General features: G+C 46.8%; 1 protein-coding gene across 1 annotated transcript; it reads left to right on the plus strand.

The window, feature by feature from the left end:
• On the plus strand, positions 1-17,036 carry LOC149364611 (beta-hexosaminidase subunit alpha-like). The gene is made up of 13 exons (XM_089568720.1): positions 1-108; positions 1,614-1,923; positions 4,472-4,540; positions 4,648-4,697; positions 6,279-6,389; positions 7,968-8,066; positions 8,973-9,111; positions 10,061-10,250; positions 11,547-11,691; positions 12,967-13,144; positions 14,200-14,293; positions 15,215-15,319; positions 16,949-17,036. The coding sequence occupies exons 1-13, from the start codon at positions 1-3 to the stop codon at positions 17,034-17,036; spliced, it is 1,686 nt and encodes a 561-aa protein (XP_089424846.1).
• Positions 17,037-20,417: the final 3,381 nt, after the last annotated feature.

The following is a 20,417-nucleotide window of genomic DNA, read 5'->3' on the forward strand; positions in this document are numbered from 1 at the left end:
ATGTGGCAACTGACTACGGGATGCATGGTGCAGTTGGGGCTCCTCCTGGCACAGACGCTGTCCGCTGGCGCTTACATCACCTACCTTGAAGTGCGCGTACCGCTTCCAGTAAGCACGAGTCAGTTTCTTTTTGTCGCGATGGTTATGTGCATTGTAAGGATTATGTTTCCAGTGAGCTATATATTCTGTTTAGAGTAATGTAAGACATTCATTTCCGTTAAGACTGCAGCCTATGGCAAGGTCGAGGCCTCCTGGAAATTAGAAGAGCAAAGCATGGGTAGAACCCAATGCCCTGTCATCCATGGATGGGGAGTCAAAGCACTTACGGAAAGGGGCGTTGAAGTAGTGTGCTTCTTTAGGGACTCACACAGAGGTGAAAAGTATTCGAGAAGGTAAAATTAGTTCACGGCTATGTCCGCAATTATGTAGATTATGTTCTGCTTGTCGCGGCTTGAACGCTCGTGATGTTACTTAAAACAGCGATACAGCCTGTAAAGCTTCGTCATTCAACGCGGGCCTGTGAGAAAGTTTACGCACTTGTCTACGCGGTGTCGAACCTACACTCTAAACAGGAATACGCCTATATGGCAGTATAAAGTGAGAAAGCTGTACTCTAGCTCACTCCCCTTTTGTAAAACTTCCGGTTTGTAAAAAGGACATATTCAATACGCCGATGGAACGAAGAGCGCACGACTCGTATTTTGACATTTTTGTGTACTAGTCCCCGTGACTACTTCTTGGTATGAGAATCACCATCACTGGTGGTCAGCCTAATGTGCCGAAGCTTGTACAACTGCGCCCTTAGCAGCTAAACGTACACAATAAATAATAAATTTCATAGAAGGAAGTTATTAATTGCGATAATTTTAAATGTTTCGTACAGCTCAGTATCGTACGAAAGCACAGGTATGTCCTCGTCAGGCAGGAGACAAAGTTCGACCGGTCAGCGTTAATCCGAATACATATTTCAAGCCTCAGTGGCTCTGTGAATTTACACTCAAAAGTTTGCAGCCGGAGGTCCAACAGTTCCGTGCTGCCTGCTAAGGGCTTCTGGACCTACATAAACATGCAACAAAGTTTTATGGCCTATATTTAAATAAATACACGACACGATAGAATGCGCATTTATGTCAAAATTAAAACAAAAATCTCATAGAAAAGCGCGAGAGCCTTTGGAGCTGTTTGGCCGCTGGGAGCAGAAATCCGGTTTCGACAAATCAGCCAATTGGGAGGCTGCCCAAAGAGCCCCTATAGTTTCACACTTGTTGCTAAGATGACTACGTGGGAGCCCAGTTTGTGCTCTCTGACTTCTAAAGGCACTTAAACTGTAAACCGTTTTTTAAGAGTTCCGTAGAATACAAATGTGCATTATGTACGCGGGGCCTTACGAGGATATTACTGCCTAATCATGGGATGAGGACATCATGAAGTGTGCAGAAAATGTTGCTGCTGGTGAGGTCCCTGAATTCCTTTTGGGCCGGGAGGAGTGGGGCAACTGCCCTGAAGCATTTTAAATTACCTCTTCTTTGGTACAACGTGCAACTCGAACCTAAAGGAGTCAGAAATGTGTTTCCGGGTAACTTGCAATGAAACTCTCACTGCGATGTTTGCAGGGGAAGCAGGCGCCCAGGGGCTCCGTGTGGCCCGAGCCGCAGGTGATGGTGTCCTCAAAGATACAGCGGCACCTTGTGCCAGGATCTTTCCGCATTACCACCAACGACCCTGAATCGCGGGAGTGCGACGTGCTGGCCAAGGGCGTCGCGCGCTACGCCAAGCTGCTCTTCTTCAACGCAATGTCTGCTGACGCCGACGGCGGCGAGTATGACGTCCCCCAGGGCAGGCAGCTGGACAGGCTCGAAGTGAACGTCTCGCTGGTGGCGGAGCAGTACTGCCGCTACCCGCGCTTTGGAGACGACGAGAGCTGTACGTTAACTGTGTGACATGTTAGAGGGATCAAGGGGCATTCAAATAATTTATAGAGGCCAAGGAGCCTCCATTGATGTTGAAGGAAACATCAACACCAATGAAGTCAATGAAGCAAACTTCACTGGTGTTCGTTGTCAACGGGCGCAGAACACCTTGAACCACATACGTTGGAGTTGCCGTTTTAACGTGATAGGGTTAAGGGTCCCGTGTCGCAGAAAATCTGGCGGAATCGTCGGCGTCGTTGGCCGCGCGCGAGAAATCAACGAATAAATGGTGCGGTTCAACTACTGCTGAACGTGGTTAGAGAGCGAAAGCCATGGCGTATCGGGCAACTATGCGCGGTGGCTTGGCGTCTGTAACTTTGAGTGCGTTCCGGACACTGGATAGACAGCGGGCCCACCCTGGCAGGTGGCATTTAATGGTTGATCGCGAGAGTTTTCGCTCCCAATGAACCCTGCGGCCCACTTCAGCAGTGCCGCGTGTCTGCCGTAACGTTGTCAGCGCTAACGCATGCAGCCCACATCTCTCTCTCTCTCATCACTCCACGTACCCGTAAGCGCGATTCAGACGTCCACTGACCCAGTGCGCACTACCTTTCCTTAAAATCATCGCAGTGTAAAACATTTTCAACGCCAATGAACGCAATGAACGCCGACGTCCTATGGCTCCAGTGGTGCGTTTCTGCCACAACGTTGCCAACGCCAACGCATACAGCGCACATCTGTTACTACCGCCACGTAGCTTAAAACGCGATTGAGGTGTCCACTGTACCAACCGGGCGGCCGGCCCCACGGACCCAGACCTTTGCCGAAATCACCAACCTCTACAGAGAGATGAGACGCCAGTTCCCGCCTCCACACCCCGACTTGAATCGAGCGCAAGCCACCTTGCTCCGCAGGTTGCAGACACATCTATCCTTAGCCATTCTAGACTTTCACTCATCACAGACGGGGAATACGACCCCGTCTGCCAAAATTGTTACCAAGGAGAAATCGCCATCCAGGCTCACATCCTCTGGGGTTGCGCGGGAAATCCGCCCCCTCGAACCTTACTGCCAGCTCCCTCCGAAGACGGATGGAACCAACTCCTCAGAAGGCCAGACAAGAGCATCCAACTGGCACTCATTTCCCGCCAATCTATGGCAATAAAGTTGTTTATCTCTCTCTCTCTCTCTCCACTGTTCCAAGAGGGCAGTATGCGCCTTTCCTTTGCTTTCCAAGCTTCCGCTTCATTGGCTTCGTAGGTTAAAGCGCGACTAAGGTGTCCACTCTCCCAGGGGGCCAGTTATGCGCCTTTCCTTTGCTTTCGAAGCTCAAGGTCATTTGAAGGTCAAATTTGCACGGTCTGCGATTGAAGCCCGACGTCCCGTAGTGAAGCTTTCGCTTCAAAAATCCCCAGAGCAACAACCTACGCGGGCCACGTGAGTCATGTAACCGTGTTACATCATGACAACCGGCCCACCGGACTGTGAGCAAAATGACTACAGTGACAGGTGGCAGTTAAATTGATGAGCGCTCGCGAGAGGTTGCTCGGGAAGAGTAACCTGGGTCTCACAAGGTTCAACAATGGCAGCATCAGCCATCGCAGGGCAGTGGCGCATATCGCTTAACCTCTGCACCACTGCGCCAGGAGTGGTATGAGGACTCCCAGGGCTCTATGAATTTAAAGCAGAGATGAACAGTTCCGCCAAACTATATGAGCATTAATCCATTAACGTTATCGTGTCATACCCTTAAGACGAAGCTAAGGTGTCCCCTCCAGTCTTTCCTCTTGAAAGTGAAAGTGCGTTTAACGGTATTACCATGGCAGATTGAAATGAAAACATACATTAAAAAATAAATTTTAAGCCACGATGAGCGCTGTGAGCTAAACGCGCACTTTTTTTTTCTTGTGTTCAATTCACACGCTGCGTTCTAGTGCTGAAAAGAGAGCGTCTCTTTTCCCGGGGATCAACTGATGAGCGCAAGATGAATGATGCTGAGATTCGAGAAAATTGATGATTATTAATGACTTATTACAGTTCAGAACAGACAAGGCGGACAAAATTTCCTGTGATTCATCCTGTTCATAACTTCTGTTTCTCTGCTGTAATAAGTACCACGAGCACAAGAGAAGACATATTTGAGCAGGCAGCCGCTTTACTATATTTACTTCTCAAGGTGTGACTGGACAATTATTTCTCTTTCTTTCTCTTTTTTACTTAGACGCACAGCTTCAATTTTCAGTGTGTTAGCACTAAGGCTCACTCACTGATTTCGCCGATCTTTGTCTGAATCGTACTTGGCATTGAAAACTGAGCATCGAACCGTAACCGAAATCGAAGTGAATACCGAAGTGTCCTAATTCGCATTTGGCCTGACCGCGCTAAATCTTCCATCTTTTTTATTTATTTTTTTAATTCTTAAAATGTTTTAGTGGCAATGTACGCAAATGAAATAAGTTTTGTTCAATCTGCCTTTGATCAAAATATTCATTAACCCAAGGAAATCCTTTTCCACTTAGTTCATGTCGCGTCCAGCAGTTTCACTGTTTTTCTTTTCCACAGATAACCTCACTGTGCCGGCAGACGGGAATGCTTTCCTGAATTCCACGACGGTCTGGGGAGCTTTGCGCGGTACGTGCATTGCAGACCTTCATTTGCGTAACTCTAGGTCAGCCGTGTTTCAGGCGCCATTTTTCCATGCAGTACTCGCTCTGAACTTTTCTCGTGTTTGGTTGCAGGCTTGGAAACGTTCAGTCAGCTGTTCTACCAACATCCAGAAAGCAAGCAGGTAAGACCGAATGCTCCGCTCTGATGTAGAGCGCACACTCTAAACACGAATGTGCCTATATGGGAGTAAAAAGGGAGTAAGCCGTATTCTAGCGCACTCCGTTTTTTGAAAGGAAGTGCGCTAGAGGACAGCTCACTCCTTTTGTAGCGTTAGCTACATTGGCCACAGTCTCGCCGTTTCGCGTGCTCCCTCCGTCGACCATACTGCGCATGCGTGAGGAGCGAGTGACGTCACTGCGCACAGCTGGTGCGCCTCGCCGCGCGCGCTCGCCGCTGCCTCTGCTGCCGCCGGCGCAGAGCCACGTGACGTCACTGCTCACGCTGCGTATATCCTGGCATAGCAGAGCTAAGCCACTGCCAGCTTTTTTGTTTCTTTCTGTTTCGAGCTTAGTTTAATTTAGTTTATGAGGTTTAACGTCCCAAAGCTACTCAGGCTATGAGAGACGCCGTAGTGAAGGGCTCCGGAAATTTCGACCACCGGGTGTTCTTTAACGTGCACTGACATCGCACAGTACACAGGCCTATAGAATTTCTCCTCCAAAGAAATTCAACCGCCGCGGCCGGGATCGAACCCGCGTCTTTCGGGTCAGCAGCCGAGCACCATAACCACTGAGCCACCGCGGCGGCCCTTTTTCTGTTTCGAGCGTAGAATTTCTCAATATTACGTAGAGGGTAAGCAGGCGGCGCTGTACTACGTCAACCGCCATGGCGAGGCGCAGGAATTCCGGGAAGATGAGGTTTCGTATTTGGCTTGGCTATTGTTCGGCATAAAGCGCTGATTCAGCCATTACAGTACGACTCTTCTCGAGGCGAACCTCGGAGAAATGCCGTGAAAAGTTCCCACACCAGCCTAACACTTGTGTTAAATTAATTTACATTCGAGTGAAAAACGCACTATTGAAGAAATTTCATCTGCGCGCAAAGGAGAACAACGCGGCGCAGCTGCCGATTCAAAAGCAGAATCCATATTTTCAGCCAACAGAAGCCAAGCCAAATAAGAAACCTTGACTTCCCACCATTCCCGTGGTGGGTGAAGCCCTCTTGCAAAAACTCGCACAGACGATGGTGCCAGCTTTCCCTCTAGGTAATACTGAGAAACTCTGTGGTGTAGAGTTAATCGAGATCTGAATAATACTGGGAATTTTTGTTGTTGCAGTGTGAACGCAACTAAAATCATTCGATTGTACTGTCATAAGTGAAATGTGATCTCCTACCCATCGTCATCATCATCTTTGTCGCCACTGTGAACATCAGCAGCTTAAGTACTAATTACATCTACTGCGGGACAACGGACTCCCGCTTATGGAGGAAGAAAAACGCTGGAGGAAGCAGCAGGAGATAGTTTTTAATACTTTCATCAAGAGTAAAAGAGGAAAAGTCATTTTATCTTTTTGACCAGCCTACTCCAAGCTTTGCTTGCCACTGCTCTGAACTGTTATGTTTATATCACTGGCCCAATGGTGCCCACGTTTTGATAAATTTAGGAAAAGTTGGTGTGCCACATCCGCAGGTTAGTGACTTCCAGCTACAGAACACTATCACATAAAACTGATGGTGTTGCTTTTTCTCTTTGCAATTGAAGTTCCTGGTGAATGTGACGTCAGTACGCGACCACCCGAGGTTCCTGTACAGAGGTCTCCTCATGGACTGCACCACGCGGTTTCTGCCGGTGAAGACGCTGAAAAGAAATCTGGTGCGTGTCCCCGAGCGCCTTTTTCTTGGCTGTCACTTCTTTATGGCCCTCTAACCTCTAACGGTAGTTAGTACATCCGGGATAGTACGCTACGGTACCTACGTATCGGTTTTAGCTGACGCGCTTTCACTGAGAGTTAAAATCGGAGAAGTAACATGATAAACTCAGGATATATCCATGATCGGTAAAACAGGGCAGCTAGATCTGTCATGGGGCCAATTAGAGCTGCTATGCGAGCACACTCAGAGGCGTTCGCTTCTGATGTCTCGCCCAGGGGCTTTTCGCCTAAGAACACAATCGATGGCCAGTCGCCCAGCTTATCTCCGGATCACTTCGCGATTGGCTTATACCTTGAGCATTGTCTTTTTGGTTGCCGGTAATACTCAGCTTTATCTTCTCGTTGGCTGAAGTTGTGTCTGAAGTACACGGGCGCCAGACAGTCCCTAATAGGTCTTGCTCACAACGACGCGCCAGCACCTGTGTGGATTAGGCGCTTTATCGTGACATTTTGCTGTGCAGCAATGTTCTCGGTCAGTTGCCTAGTGACCTTGTTAATAGCCCTCTCCCTGTTTAAATGACATGAAGCCAAAGGGGCGTGACGTAGTGGGCTAAATAGCCAATTTTCACTTCTGAACCGGTTTTTCATGTGTCGCGCGTTGTTGTTGTTGTTCACCTCGTAGAATGGCGCATATCCACACAGAGGATCGGCCAAGAAGAGGGGTGCATAGAGATTTTGTGATGAATTTTTTTTTCTTGGGAAAATAAATAAATTAAGTAATGCATAGAAATAAAAGAATGCTAGGGAAGAGAAAAGTCAACAGAAATCAGAAATACCAAAAAGGAAACGGGAAATGCATAAAGCACGCAGGAGATGGACTCTGTGAGATTTGTAGCAGAGGGAGTTTAAAAAAAAGTAATAATAGTAATACGAAAAAAAGATAATGATGAGTAAAAAAAATGTTGGCAAGGTAACCGATTAGATTCCAGTACAAAAATTTTGAATGGCGCGCTGCCTCGCCGCCTTTCTTCTGCCTATAAGAGCCGCCCCGGTAGTGTAACAGTTGCTGCAAAAAGTTGTCTGCAGCCTTATGTTTCGCCCACCAGACTAGCCCCACGAGGGCAGATGACGTAGGCCGAGGGAGGTCTAATACCTGGGGATGATGAAGCAAGACGCACAAATAATAATTCAGATATACAGTACGTAGCATTATGTGTTGCATCGACGATCTATGATTATCGTCAACGTAGCGCATGTTTTTTACCTGCGCTCACCAGTGTCGTGCATAACAGCAGTGATGTAATGCACTTTTTTTTTTTCATTAAATTCGGTCCTCTTCTAGCCAGCCGTCTTGTCGTGTGGCCGGCCCCGGTGATAGCGGCGGCCTGGCTGCTCTTCAGCGAATTTTAAAGCCTGGGAAGACTCGGAGTTGTATATATAGAACTAAAATAGGACAATTAAATTATTCTATTCTGAACAAGTTAATCATTTTGCTTCTTCTTCTAAGCATATGTCTTCAAAGAATTAGTTCATTTCTTGTCTTTGTTTCGGGTTGTTCGTTGTCATTTCTCACGTGACAGGACGCCATGGCTTACAACAAGTTCAACGTCTTCCACTGGCTCCTCGGCGACGCCGCTGCATGGCGCCTCAAGATGGCGGCATTCCCCAATCTTACAACGGTGAGGCGGTGTTTGAAACACTGAGGTCTGGTTTTTGGCACGTGTTCAAGAGCATCGTCAGCCCCTCGAACCTAGCATGAACCTTTCGATCTAGCACTTGCCACCTAAACAAAGTTACATATGGTACGTTACCTATTCCTGTATAAAGAGTTACTCTAAGGAAACAGTGTTTATTGTCTACGCTTGGTGCTTAGTACAGCGAATGGCTTAGACTTCGTGGAAACTCAAGGGTCCTATTTTGTAAATATTCAATTTCCAACTTATTATCCCGTTCTTTATTTTAGAAGATGCCGTGTTTGACTTTAGGTTTGATAGCCAGAAATCAAATTCGTTCTTTAGTTCATTTCAGTGGCAGCACACTGGTAGTAAATGGGCCAAAGAATGAAGTTTGCAAAGAATCCTTGTTTTCGAAACTCGGTAATAAATAGGCATAAGAGTGGAGCTTGTAAAGAATCTTGGCTATGGAAACTCAATAGTAAATAGGCATAAGAACGCAGCTGGCAAAGATTCTTTGCTATCGAAACTCGGCCTCAGTTTTATTGTCGGCGATACGTGACCAGAGAATAAATTTTATCTTGGCAACGGTAGTCCACTGAACGTCATCTTTTCGGGCAAAGCCGGCATAATGTGGCTAGCAATGAGTCTTGCTCGACGCTCGAGCGTAGCGCGTAAGTTTAAAATTGGGCTCTCTTGGCCGTCTCTCAGACTACCATGTGGCCACAACATGGCGAAAACGTTTAACAGTCTGTAGTCAGCGCTGCAATCACTGAAGACGTCCGTGTGTTTTCCACGCTTAATGCTAGCTTTCACTCAGTTATTGAAAAAGCAGCGCAGCAGGATGCATACGCTAGAGCGCGCCTGATTGCAACTCTAGCCGCGCAGGATAAATATGACACGACGTCGCAGGTTGCGCGGCTTCCGAGGCACATGTACCGGCCCCGGGACGTGCAAGACATCATCGAACACGCCAGGCTACGCGGGATACGCGTCATCCCGGAGATCGGCATCGCAAGGCCTCCAAAACTGCTACTGGACACCCTGCCAGGTACTGCCCGCTTTGCCCTGATCCGAGAAGAAAAGAAAATGTTTCTCCTTTATTTCGTGCTTCGTGAATACTTCACTTTGACTCACGTCTGAACTATGGTATGTAAGTAAAACAGCGCTAGACACGGGACGAAGGAAGAACAACACAGGACAAGGCGCTACTAGCAACTCGATTTTTATTCCGCCAGAAGGGAAATATATATCCGGGAAGTAAGAACACAAAAACGTAAAGATAAACAGTACAGACACTCAGATACATAAAGTGCAGTCATTGCAGGTGCATGCACAAGTCACAAAGTTAGACAGCGAATTTCTTTGTCAAGTAGCTTAATGGATACCTTGCTGACGCAGTTCTGTCCTCTCTGTTGAATGATTAGTGTCTCGAAGACTTCCCTTGCTTGGCTTGCGTCAGCAAGCCATCCATTAAGCTACTTGACAAAGAAATTCGCTATCTAACTTTGTGATTTGTGCATGCACCTGCAATGACTGCACTTTATGTATCTGAGTGTCTGTACTGTTTATCTTTACGTTTTTGTGTTCTTACTTCCCGGATATATATTTCCCTTCTGGCGGAATAAAAATCGAGTTGCTAGTAGCGCCTTGTCCTGTGTTGTTCTTCCTTCGTCCCGTGTCTAGCGCTGTTTTACTTACATATGATGTACCAACTTGCTTAAGCCTCCGCCTGAACTATGGTGTTGACCCTAGGTGGGCTGATCGAAAAGCTCGGACTCAGTGGTTGGCATGGGACGAAGAACAAGACCAGTTTATTATTAACAGAGAGGGGGGGGGGGGGGGGGAGGTGCTTTAAAGAATACGTGCCCCGCTTTAAATGAGCGAGACGACGCTTGCGAGTCTGCTATGATTACTCCATACTGTGTTTTTGTACTGGATGCTTAGGATGGCTAGGGCAATAAGCCTCCTGATGTGACTGTGGTTTGACGTTTTTGCAGTTTTGATGACTGTGTGTGAGAGCATCGCCGAGCAGCACCCCGAAGCACAAACCGACTGTCGCAATAATTCCGTGTGGAACGTGGCAGACCTGACGCACGGACTTACGCGCGATGTCTACACCACCATCTTTAAGGAGATCGCCGAGCTCTTCAAGGACGAGTACCTGCACCTTGGAACCACGCTAGCCGAGTACGGGAAGAGCATGTTTTTCAGTTTCATATTTTCCCTCCGTTACGGCTTTCACGCGAAAGGATCAGCCCTGCAAGCAATTCCGTGGTGCATCGGGGTTGCCTGGTTGGATCACTGCAGCTTTGCCGAAGACATGCCAGGGGATAGCATGTGTCAAAGCATTGCGGCTGAAGGGTCCCTATGAAGTATTTTCTAAAGTTTTCAGTGGACAATATCGCATTATTTTTTGGACCTGTATGTATTGCAGTCGAATGATCGTTTTTACACATAATGAGGAAAACAATGATAAAACAGCAATTGCCAGAAACCGCAGCGAAACTGGGTTTTGTCTGAAGTATGACATCACGATTAATCAAAAATGACGTCACAGATAATGTCACAAACCTCTTGTATGCGGGTTAAATGGCTAAACTGGCGACTTATGTGACAGAGTCGATCATTTTTTTTTGTCTAAAATGAGAGAAAGCAGCAGGAAAATTTTTTTCCTCGGTAAACGCAAAGCGATTGACGTTTGCGCTGCTAGTAACGTCACGCACCCAGATTTGCCTGCTGTAACTGCCCAGACTGAGACTACTAAACCGTAAACTTTTAAATTCGTTCGCACATAAACAAAACGACACCCGGCAGCGAAATTTGGCGCAAAAATCAGATGACTCTGGAGGACTTAGTGTTAGCTTCAGTGGAATCGTTGACATAAAAAAAAAGAAAAAAAAACGGAGTTCCCCTTTAACGAGTATTTCATGTATCTCGATGAATGGGGGTGCGCAGGGTATCAAATTGCATCCTTCAGCTCTGTAATTAATGCTGGTGAGCTGAGGTAGCTGATGATCTGGTGCTGACTAATGAATCAGCCATCATTGCAACTAAGCAGTGAGTAAACAGGTGTAAGTACGGGAGACTGAGACTAGTACTATGTTTCAACTTTCGGATAAGTTGAAAAAAGAACGTAGCACAAAACGCACTCCACATGAGGATACCGAACCCTGTGATCTACTAAATTTGCTGGTTCTGTCTCTATTAGCGATTTCTTCCATATTCTACCTTTATTCAACTTGCTAAATACAGTGAGAGGTATTCATTTCACTCTTCATATAAACACTGCAGCCGCACTAAGCCTTCCGTGGTTGCCCTACTCAGCTGGTCGATATATTCCTCAGTAGAAGAAAGCACGCACAATGAAGCCAAATGACGATCTCTCGTGGCTGTATAAGGTCTCTGGCCGAGCTGCTCATTTTTCAGCGTACTTGATCTCGAAGAGAACAGCTCACCTGCCTTTTTGCCCTCTGCTCTTGCCAGAAAAATTCCACCGACAAAGGTGAAAGCCACTCGGAAAGAGATCATTGCCAAGCTGCAGTTGTACATGAATGAAGTCATCAACTTCACTCGAGACCAAGGTTTCAAACCAATGGTATGGTACGACATTATGGACGCCGGCATAAAGGTATGACTTCATAAACCAAGTCTATATGGATTTCTATATTCATCTAAATCGTGGGTATCTTGTAATGCCGTAGTTATATTGTCACGTTGTAGTGACGGCAATCTAGCTCTCAGGAAGACAGCAACAAAACTTGCAAACGAAGCTTTTTATTTGGGCTGACTTGCGGCTGCAAAAGAACTGAATCACTCGGCGGCGGCGTAAGCAACAAACGTGCTTGTCAGTCGTCGAATTACGAATACCCGCTGCTCGCGTCATCGTTCAATTTAAAGCCGGCAAGGAAACTTCGAGATAACAGGTCGAGATCATCTGCAGTAATCTAGAAAAACGTAGATGCAGCTTTTCATGGCTGTGATCAGTCGAGATTAGTCCGGTCACTTCTCGCGTCACAAACAAAAATGATGACACCCCTTTCCCGCGGAATTGCGCGAACGAACGGACACTACAATGATACGTGGCAATATAAAGTTAACTTTTCATCCTCATCTTCCAAGCTACTCTGTAGCGCATTTCCTCTTTGAGGCAGGGTACGCTGTCCAAGCCTTGGGGAGATTTTAACCAATGTTTCAACTTCCTCTGTTTGCTAACCACAGAGCCTCTGGTGCCGCATTTAAAAGCCTCCTGCCATTGCTAACTGCATCTGGTTAGCAATGAGTTAAGAGCCCTCCCCTGTGGCCTTTAAGGTAATAAAAATGAAATGAAGTTGTTACATGTTTTGAGGGAGAAATATGGCTCCATTGCCAAGAGTAAGAAGTCTGTGTATTTAGTTATAGAAATCTACCCCGGGAAATTAGGCAGAATACAGTGCCCCTAAAATGGAGTCCTCTAGAGGACAGCTTACCCTCTTTTTAGTCCCATATAGGCTAATTCATGTTTGACTAATCCGTGATGGATGAAGACACCTTTTGTAGAGCGCTGACACAACACAGGTTGAAGCGACTACGGCGAAGGACAATGAACGTAGCACAAGACGTGGCGCTGCTGTGTGTCGCCTCGTAGTGACGTCCCGTGTTGTGTCTGCGTGACAAACGCGCATTTGTGGCATGATAGAAAGGAAACAATTTTTATACATAAATAATAATAATAATAATAATAATAATAATAATTGGTCACAAGTAAACAAAACTAAGATTTATTCGTTAAGCTGATAAGCACCGGCGTCCTGTTCCTTAGCTATTTTGCACCAGCACCGTTGTGTTCGTGGTCATGTCACCAGAGGGCGCTGTCGCCAATTGCGCTTGCGCAGTAGTGGCTCACGTGTCTGCCGCACATGCGCAGGTGCCGCACGACGCCGTCGTCCAGGTGGGGCGCCACAGTTCGTCGACGCGCTCGGTGACCCAGAACCTATCCAAGGCTGGACACCAGATTGTCTTCTCGTCCAACTGGAACCTGAGCGCCTTCAGATACGGCCCTGACTGGAAGGGCTTCTACGACCACGACCCCGTGAGCCTCTACGGTGAGCCTCGTCTCATTGATTTCTCCCCACGCTGTCTTCGTACTCCTTCGTCCACACGCGCACACAGTATGAAAAGCGCTTTTTCTACCACGATGACTTTCTCCTTGCATTGCCAGACATAGCTCCAACAGTCTGCCGCCCTCATATTTTTCGTGTCGCCCTTGTTTTAGACTCCGTAAGCTCCTCAGATCATGAATAGCAGTTTACAAATGTCCCTCAAGAGGAAAGTATAGAACAGCTGTATCTTACCGGTACTCACCTACGAGTCAGAAACGGGAGGACAAATAAATTCAGGACAACGCAGCGAGTTTGCAAAAGAAAACCGAAAAGTATAACGTTAAGAGAAATGAAGAAAGCAGAGTGGGTCAGTGAACAAGCGCGGGCTACAGACATCCTAGTTGAGATCAAGAAGAAGAAATGGGAATGGGCAAGGCATATAATGCGAAGGCAAGATAACCGATGGTCGTTAAGGGTAACGCAGTGGATTCCAAGAGAAGGCAAGCTAGCAGGGGCGGCAGAAAGTCAATTGGATGGATGTGCTTCTGAAGCTTGCAAGGATAAGGTGGCCATAGTCGGAACAGGACAAAGTTAATTGAGGGAATATGGGATAGGTCTGTGTCCTGCAGGGGACGGCTGATTATGATGGTAATGACGCTCCTCACTCGAGTGTATTAAAAAAGTACGTCGGGTAGGCATTCGGAGCTGAGGGACGTCGTATATAGCGGATGGCTTCGGTATAATTTCTACCTCCGAATTCCTTTAACATGCGCTGACATCATCGGTCGCGCTTTTTCTCTTGCATTTTGTTTTCTGTTTTGAGCATCTCTGCAAAAAAAGAAAATGAAAGATCAGCAGAGGCTTGCCTTTGTAAAAGAGCTGCACTATATGCAACCGTGTCGGAAAATGAACTTCATGCACCATGACGCCACGTGATTTTTCTCACAACATTCCTCAAAAAACACGACTGTACAGAGTATCTAGCTCGGAGGCTCGTCGTCTACTTTAGCATCTTGGACATCATTCAGCTAATCGTTACCTTTCGCCTATGTCTCTAGCAGCGAGCGCTGAGGCAAGAGACATGGTGATCGGCGGAGAGGCGACACTATGGAGCCACATAGTCGACGCTACCAACCTTATACCGAGAGTGTGGTAAGCATTCCCTTGCCCTCCCTCCCTCTCCCCCCACTTTTTTTTTTCGTTTCTGACTCATATTCTAATCAGAGTAGTGCATATCAAACGCTTCTGCTCTCAGCGCTCTCACGTTAGGCACAACCAAACGCAAATTCATCGTGCACCAAAAATTAGAGTTTTGGAGGAGGTGCAGTACGTGCAGTTGAATCTAGTTATAAGGAAGTCGAACGGGCCTCCTGATTTCTTCGTTTTAGCCGTTAGTTTGTTACAACGGTACGCAACCTTGGTTGCAAGTGTGCCACGCCGACGGGCTTCCCTGCCACTGTGTATACCGCGTACGCAATTTTCGGGGTACGGTGTCAGTTTTCCGCACAGAAAACTTAGTGCAGGTTAAGTTTTCCGCATATTTAGTGCGTTTCTTAACAAAGCAGGTTATGCGCTGTGATTGCAGTTTGCCACATTGAATTGGTGCGGAAGCGTTGGACACTGATACAAATCGACATACTCGGCGTAAAATGGCCGGTGTGGTTCATACGTTACATCCATCTGTAGGAAAAGTTTACTTCGTAAAATCGAGATATCAAATACATGGCTTTATACGGAAGCTTCCAAGGGAAACGGATTTGCTTTCGTTGTATCCATTGTTTTGTTGTAAACCATTTCGTTATAGCAAAGCTTGACTTATAGCAAGGTTTGAAACGAAGTATTTCACTCAGAGTGACACGAGTCACAAGGACCACTAACGTGACCCTTGGGTCACTTTGATGACTAACGAGTAACAATACCGATGGCTGACCATGACGTACCCCATTCTGATCACGTGGTGCTGACGTCTTCGTGCGAACGGGACGACAGCTGACGCTCTCAGATAAAAGCGTCAGTGCACATGGCATCGTTCCTTCAAAAAGATGTATAGAGCATTCATTACGCGTTGCGCAGGCCGAGGGCGTCGGCCATGGCAGAGCGCCTGTGGAGCAGCGAGTCGGTGACGAACACGGACGACGCAGCTTTTCGACTGGACGAGCAGCGATGCCGGATGCTCAAGTAGGAGACCGGGAATCGCTTATGCGCATTCTACTGGAATTGCGGATGACGGTGACATTTAGGCATATGTATAGCGAAGACCCAGTGGCTGATCCGAGGTGCTCTCAAAACCATAGAGCACTGCCTCACTAGCCCCTGTGTTGCCGCAACAGTTATGACGTAATGGAAGGTTATCAATTTCAGCCTAGCCTACTGGGATAAAGAGCGTTAACGCAGTTCGTTTCTACAGCAAGTCCTTTGCTGTAGAAACTTTGGTTCTTGTATCCCTCACCACCACTCTTATTGACGGGAAAGCGATAGTGACAACAGAAAAAATTTGTTGGTCATTTGTGGCCGATTTGAAAGGGATGAGTCTTAATATTTATTTCGACTGTACCAGCTCTTGCTGCTAAAAAAACGCGAAAAGATGAAGCACGAACTCTCGTCTGCCTTACTGCGGGAGCACATGATCCGGCGCAAAAACGTGACCGTGTTCTCTATCGTGCATTTGTTGTGGGAATCCTTCACGTCGAATCATGAACCAGGCCGTTAGAATGCACATGTGTGTGCCTCAGTGAGCGATACATTGATATATAGTGCTAAAATAAATATGCACATAGCTCCAGAGGTTCACATAAATTATTAGGGTTTCATTGTAGTTCGCAAATAGGAGCACTGCTGCCGACAGCTGCAATAGGCGGGGGACCTCTGAGAACAATAGAGTCTTGACTCGGTATGCAACCAATTTCGAGTAGCTAGCTATTCGCCCCATTCAGGTCGTGTTGTTATCAGCGCCCGCTAGTTTAACTAGAAACGCGTCCTTGAACTTTGTGCCCGGTTTACAAGAATTCAGGAGGGTATTGTTGCAGGCCAGGTGTTTATAATCACGAGAATTGATCGGAAATATAGCTTTCCGGAAGGAAGGGATTTTCGAAAACTAGCGACGTTGAATGAGTCCGCGTTATTCTGTGAAGAGGTGAATTGTTGGAGTCATTGCTCCCTTATCTCTGCCTCAATAATATCAGTGTCGCGATAAATGGGATTACACAGGACCAGGTATAGAAGGTTCTCGAGAGCTCCCACTGCATGGTGGTGGTGATGATGATAAACTTTTTATTATATAGAGAGCTTATTAAATAAACAGCACAGCCTCCCACTGGTCAGTTTCTGGGTTTGAGATTTTCGGGGTGGCCTGCATGCTTTGGCAAGACCACGCAGTGTGATAGTGTCGGGTGCTCCTCGTATAATCCATTATCACTAAGCTCGACTACGATCACAGTCCGACGAACAGGTGAACAGGATTTTGATAATGCATGTTACGCCTGCGGAAAGCTGCGCCGGTAACACGTTCGGTAAATCCCCCCCCCCTCCCCCTCCCCCTCCCATCCCCCCCATCCCCCCCCCCCCACACACACACACATCAAAAAGAGAACGAAAATTAACTCTGCGCACACCTTTCAAAGCAAAGCATACTAACCACAGAGTTTAACGCCAGTTACTTGACGGCGGTTTGCCCTAAAATGTCGAGCTTGGTATGCTCAGAAGACTGATAAAACTTCGAATGAAGCACAGTATGCCGAATTCTTAAGTTGAGGCGCCTGTCTGGCCTTATTTGGGCGCTCATAATTTTAGCCTCTTTTTCCTTTGCAGCCGAGGAATCCGGGCGCAACCCATACTGAACGGCTACTGCGGCGACCAAGACCTCGACTACACTGACAATTATCCTGCTGTTGATTGACTTTTTTGTTTTTATTGTTTGTTTGAAAGTGAAGAAAAACATCATTTGTTCCTTATCAGTGTCGCCCAACTGCACCTTCTAACTCACTCAGCCCAGAGGGTAACACGCAGCGTGCAAGCGTGCGGTGAGTTTTTTGGAAGCCAGTGTCCCGATCACCGGCTAACTGAATCCATCCACGCACGCCCTGCATTCTGCACATGGCATGTATATGAACTTCTCTTACCTCTTTCAACACTTTCGTCCTTTCCCACACTGCGCACGTGCCCACCCAGAGTGAGAGAGTTACCGCATCTTACCTTTCTTCGTAGCCTATCCTAACTGGCGTAAGCATTCGTGCCAGTGAAACTCACACGCTAGACAACTCGCTTCTTGGAGGAACGCTTTATTTATTTATTTTATTTATTCAACATACCCCTAAAGGCCCTCCTTCGAAGGTATTACATGAGGGGGGAGTGGGGGGGGGGGGGTGTAAAAAAAAATACATGTACAAGGAACATCATTAACAAACAAAAAGAACAATAAATAAGGCTTGGTATAACAAAAAAAAATAATTAAGCACAACAGAGTAAATAAAGAAGCAGCCGATAGAAAACAATATAACACAAATTGTAGGTTCAGAGAAGACAATAAGGCATAAATGAAATGAAAAACACTATACTGTACGTATAAGGCACGAAAATAACAAATGAAAAAGTACAGAAAGTGAAAAAAAGTTTCAAATGCCAACATCGCTGCGTATGAGATAAATGTGGAGGCATTAGATTCAATGGCTATGTGCGCTCGTAAATTGTTCCACTCTTTGATAGTGCATGGCATGGATGAATGACTTCGCAAATGCAGATGAACGACACCATGGAAGCAATATCGCCCAGTTTCTTTCAGCTTATAGGACATGCTTATGAAACTCTGGAGGCGTCTCTGTACGAGTGGGGTTATTATTTACATCACTTCAGGTTGGCTGATGAACAAAATGAATACTTTTCCCTCCTATCACGTCATATTCGTTGAAGAGAAAGTCGGGAGTCTTCATCCGGGCTCGAAGAATTTCTTTACGATAATCTCTCCACTTTGAGATCCACATCACTTGTTGACACGTCGCCCTAGGACAGCCACGCATACCTGACAGACGGCATGTGAGAATAGATCCCTCTTTTCTTTTCCTAAGCCTGTGCGTGTTTGCTATCGGGCAGAGGAATCGCCCACAGCAGTTTATGGTGTGTTTGGTTTGGTTTGGTTTGGTTTGGTGTATGGGGTTTAACTTCCCAAAGCAGCTCAGGCTATGAGAGACGCCGGCACTGACATCGCACAGTACACGGAACTCTAGAATTTCGCCTCCATAAAGATTCAACCGCCACGGCCGGGATCGAACCCGCGCCTTTCGGGTCAGCAGCCGAGCACCATAACCACTGAGCCACCGGGTCCTGCGGTTACTGAAGACGACGAAACCGTCGGCGATGTGGTTCCTCACTTTATATCAACAAATAAAGAAACAAAGCACGTAAATGTAGCAAAAGCGCCTGCTGATTCGTAGTACACGAGTACAATACTTTGAGACTGGTTACTTTAAACGAGCTGCTGAACGCGGTTCCTGGGCTCCTGAAGGCACCCTTGACTAAACTTATTCGATCTAATGAAACCATTCATTCATTCATTCATTCATTCATTCATTCATTCATTCATTCATTCATTCATTCATTCATTCATTCATTCATTCATTCATTCATTCATTCATTCATTCATTCATTCATTCGATCGATTCGTTCAATTGATGTCAATCAATAAATCAATCAAAAGTCGTGCTGTCTCCAGTGTTATACGAAGCGAATGTGACTCCAAGCCGGCAGGGTTATTCGCGGCTCCACTTCGAAGCACACACACATACGATAAAGTGACAGCTCGAATGGGGTACTTGCAGACCAATAGCAAATAGAATGCTATCGTATTCGTGATGATTGCTTCCAAGTGGTCGGTGATTGAAGCTAGTTCGTCCACCATGAGAACGCGTTCTGGACGCTCCCAGTGTCGGCGAGAGCATTACCGGTCGCGTCACTGTCGCTTCTCAGCTCGTGCGTCGTTACGTAATGCAACATGGGCGTCACCACCTGTTCTGCCTTGGTGCTTTCATCCTCGATGCCAGCGTCTGTCGCCGAAATTGTGGCAATAAAAAAAAAGAGGAAGAGACGTGGAAATAGGGTGCGTGACACTCATTTCCTTGCTCCAGAGCATTTTCCCAGAGTTAGGCAGGTCTCCGTTATACGTCCGTCATGCACCACAAGGCAGCGTGCAGTACAGGAAACGTCGAGCCGCAGAATTCCATTTGACCTGTCCACGGGGCTCTGACAAATCGGCCGTGCGTCTCGCATATATCAGTCAAGTGTGAGCTGTCGTCCTTGAGCGGCAAGCCTGAAGGAAGAGACGCCGCAGTTTGCGAAACAGACGAAGTCCCATATATCAAGCGACAGGGCGCGGCCATAAGCCGCCGCACTTATTGCAACGCGTGGGCCGCTGAGCTGCCCCTTATGGGAACCGCACAGAGAAAGCCACGTTCGCAGCGTGTCGATCAAAACGATCGATCAAAAGCCATGCATAACCTCTGCGAACGAACTGGAATTTTGTGTGAGCGGTGGGGACCGACAGTGCAGGTGGATACCCAAGGTTACCTTCCCAAGCCACGTCTGCGGTGTGCAGTCGTTCGAAAACTTAACCTGAACGAACGAACGACACCAAACTCAATTACAGCGGTGTTATGCAACAGGCGTAGGTTACAGACAGCAGACAGGTGGTTCGGGGAACCCCAGGCTGTAACTAGGCACGCAGACTTAAAAGAGTACAGATACCATATTTTTTGTTCGTGTTTTCTTTTTGGTGACGCGTAAGCATTGATCACCACGTAGTATTCACCTACGAACGCTGAACAATTTATAATTGAATTTATTCTCTCATGCTTCTTCAGTTTCGGTTTAAGCAGCCGAGCGATGGCTGTGACGTCAAAGGTCAGTTTAGGTCCCGTGGAAAAGAACTGCGATATAATCGCTGCTTCGCGGTTTAATTCATTACAACGCTAACGCCAGCCTGCCTGCCTGAAGAGAAGGAATCGCAACGAATGAAGAAGCAGCGATTATAATGGTATTTTCATGCCTCACATGACCCTTGAAGTCACAGTTGTAATTCGGTAGTTAAAACAGAAACTGAAACAACATGAGAGAATAAATTGAATTATAAGTTATGGTCGTAGGGGAATACGGCATTATTATTCATCTATAGCAATGTCTTGCGCATCAATATAAGACGAAAACACGCAATAAAAATATGATGTCTATTTTCCGTTAACGACGTGTAACTAGTGCGCTCTACTGTCATTGGAAGACTCAGGCACTGTAG

This window comes from Amblyomma mixtum, chromosome 2, assembly GCF_055824585.1.
Source record: "Amblyomma mixtum isolate Tamu chromosome 2, ASM5582458v1, whole genome shotgun sequence".
Taxonomy (NCBI): domain Eukaryota; kingdom Metazoa; phylum Arthropoda; class Arachnida; order Ixodida; family Ixodidae; genus Amblyomma; species Amblyomma mixtum.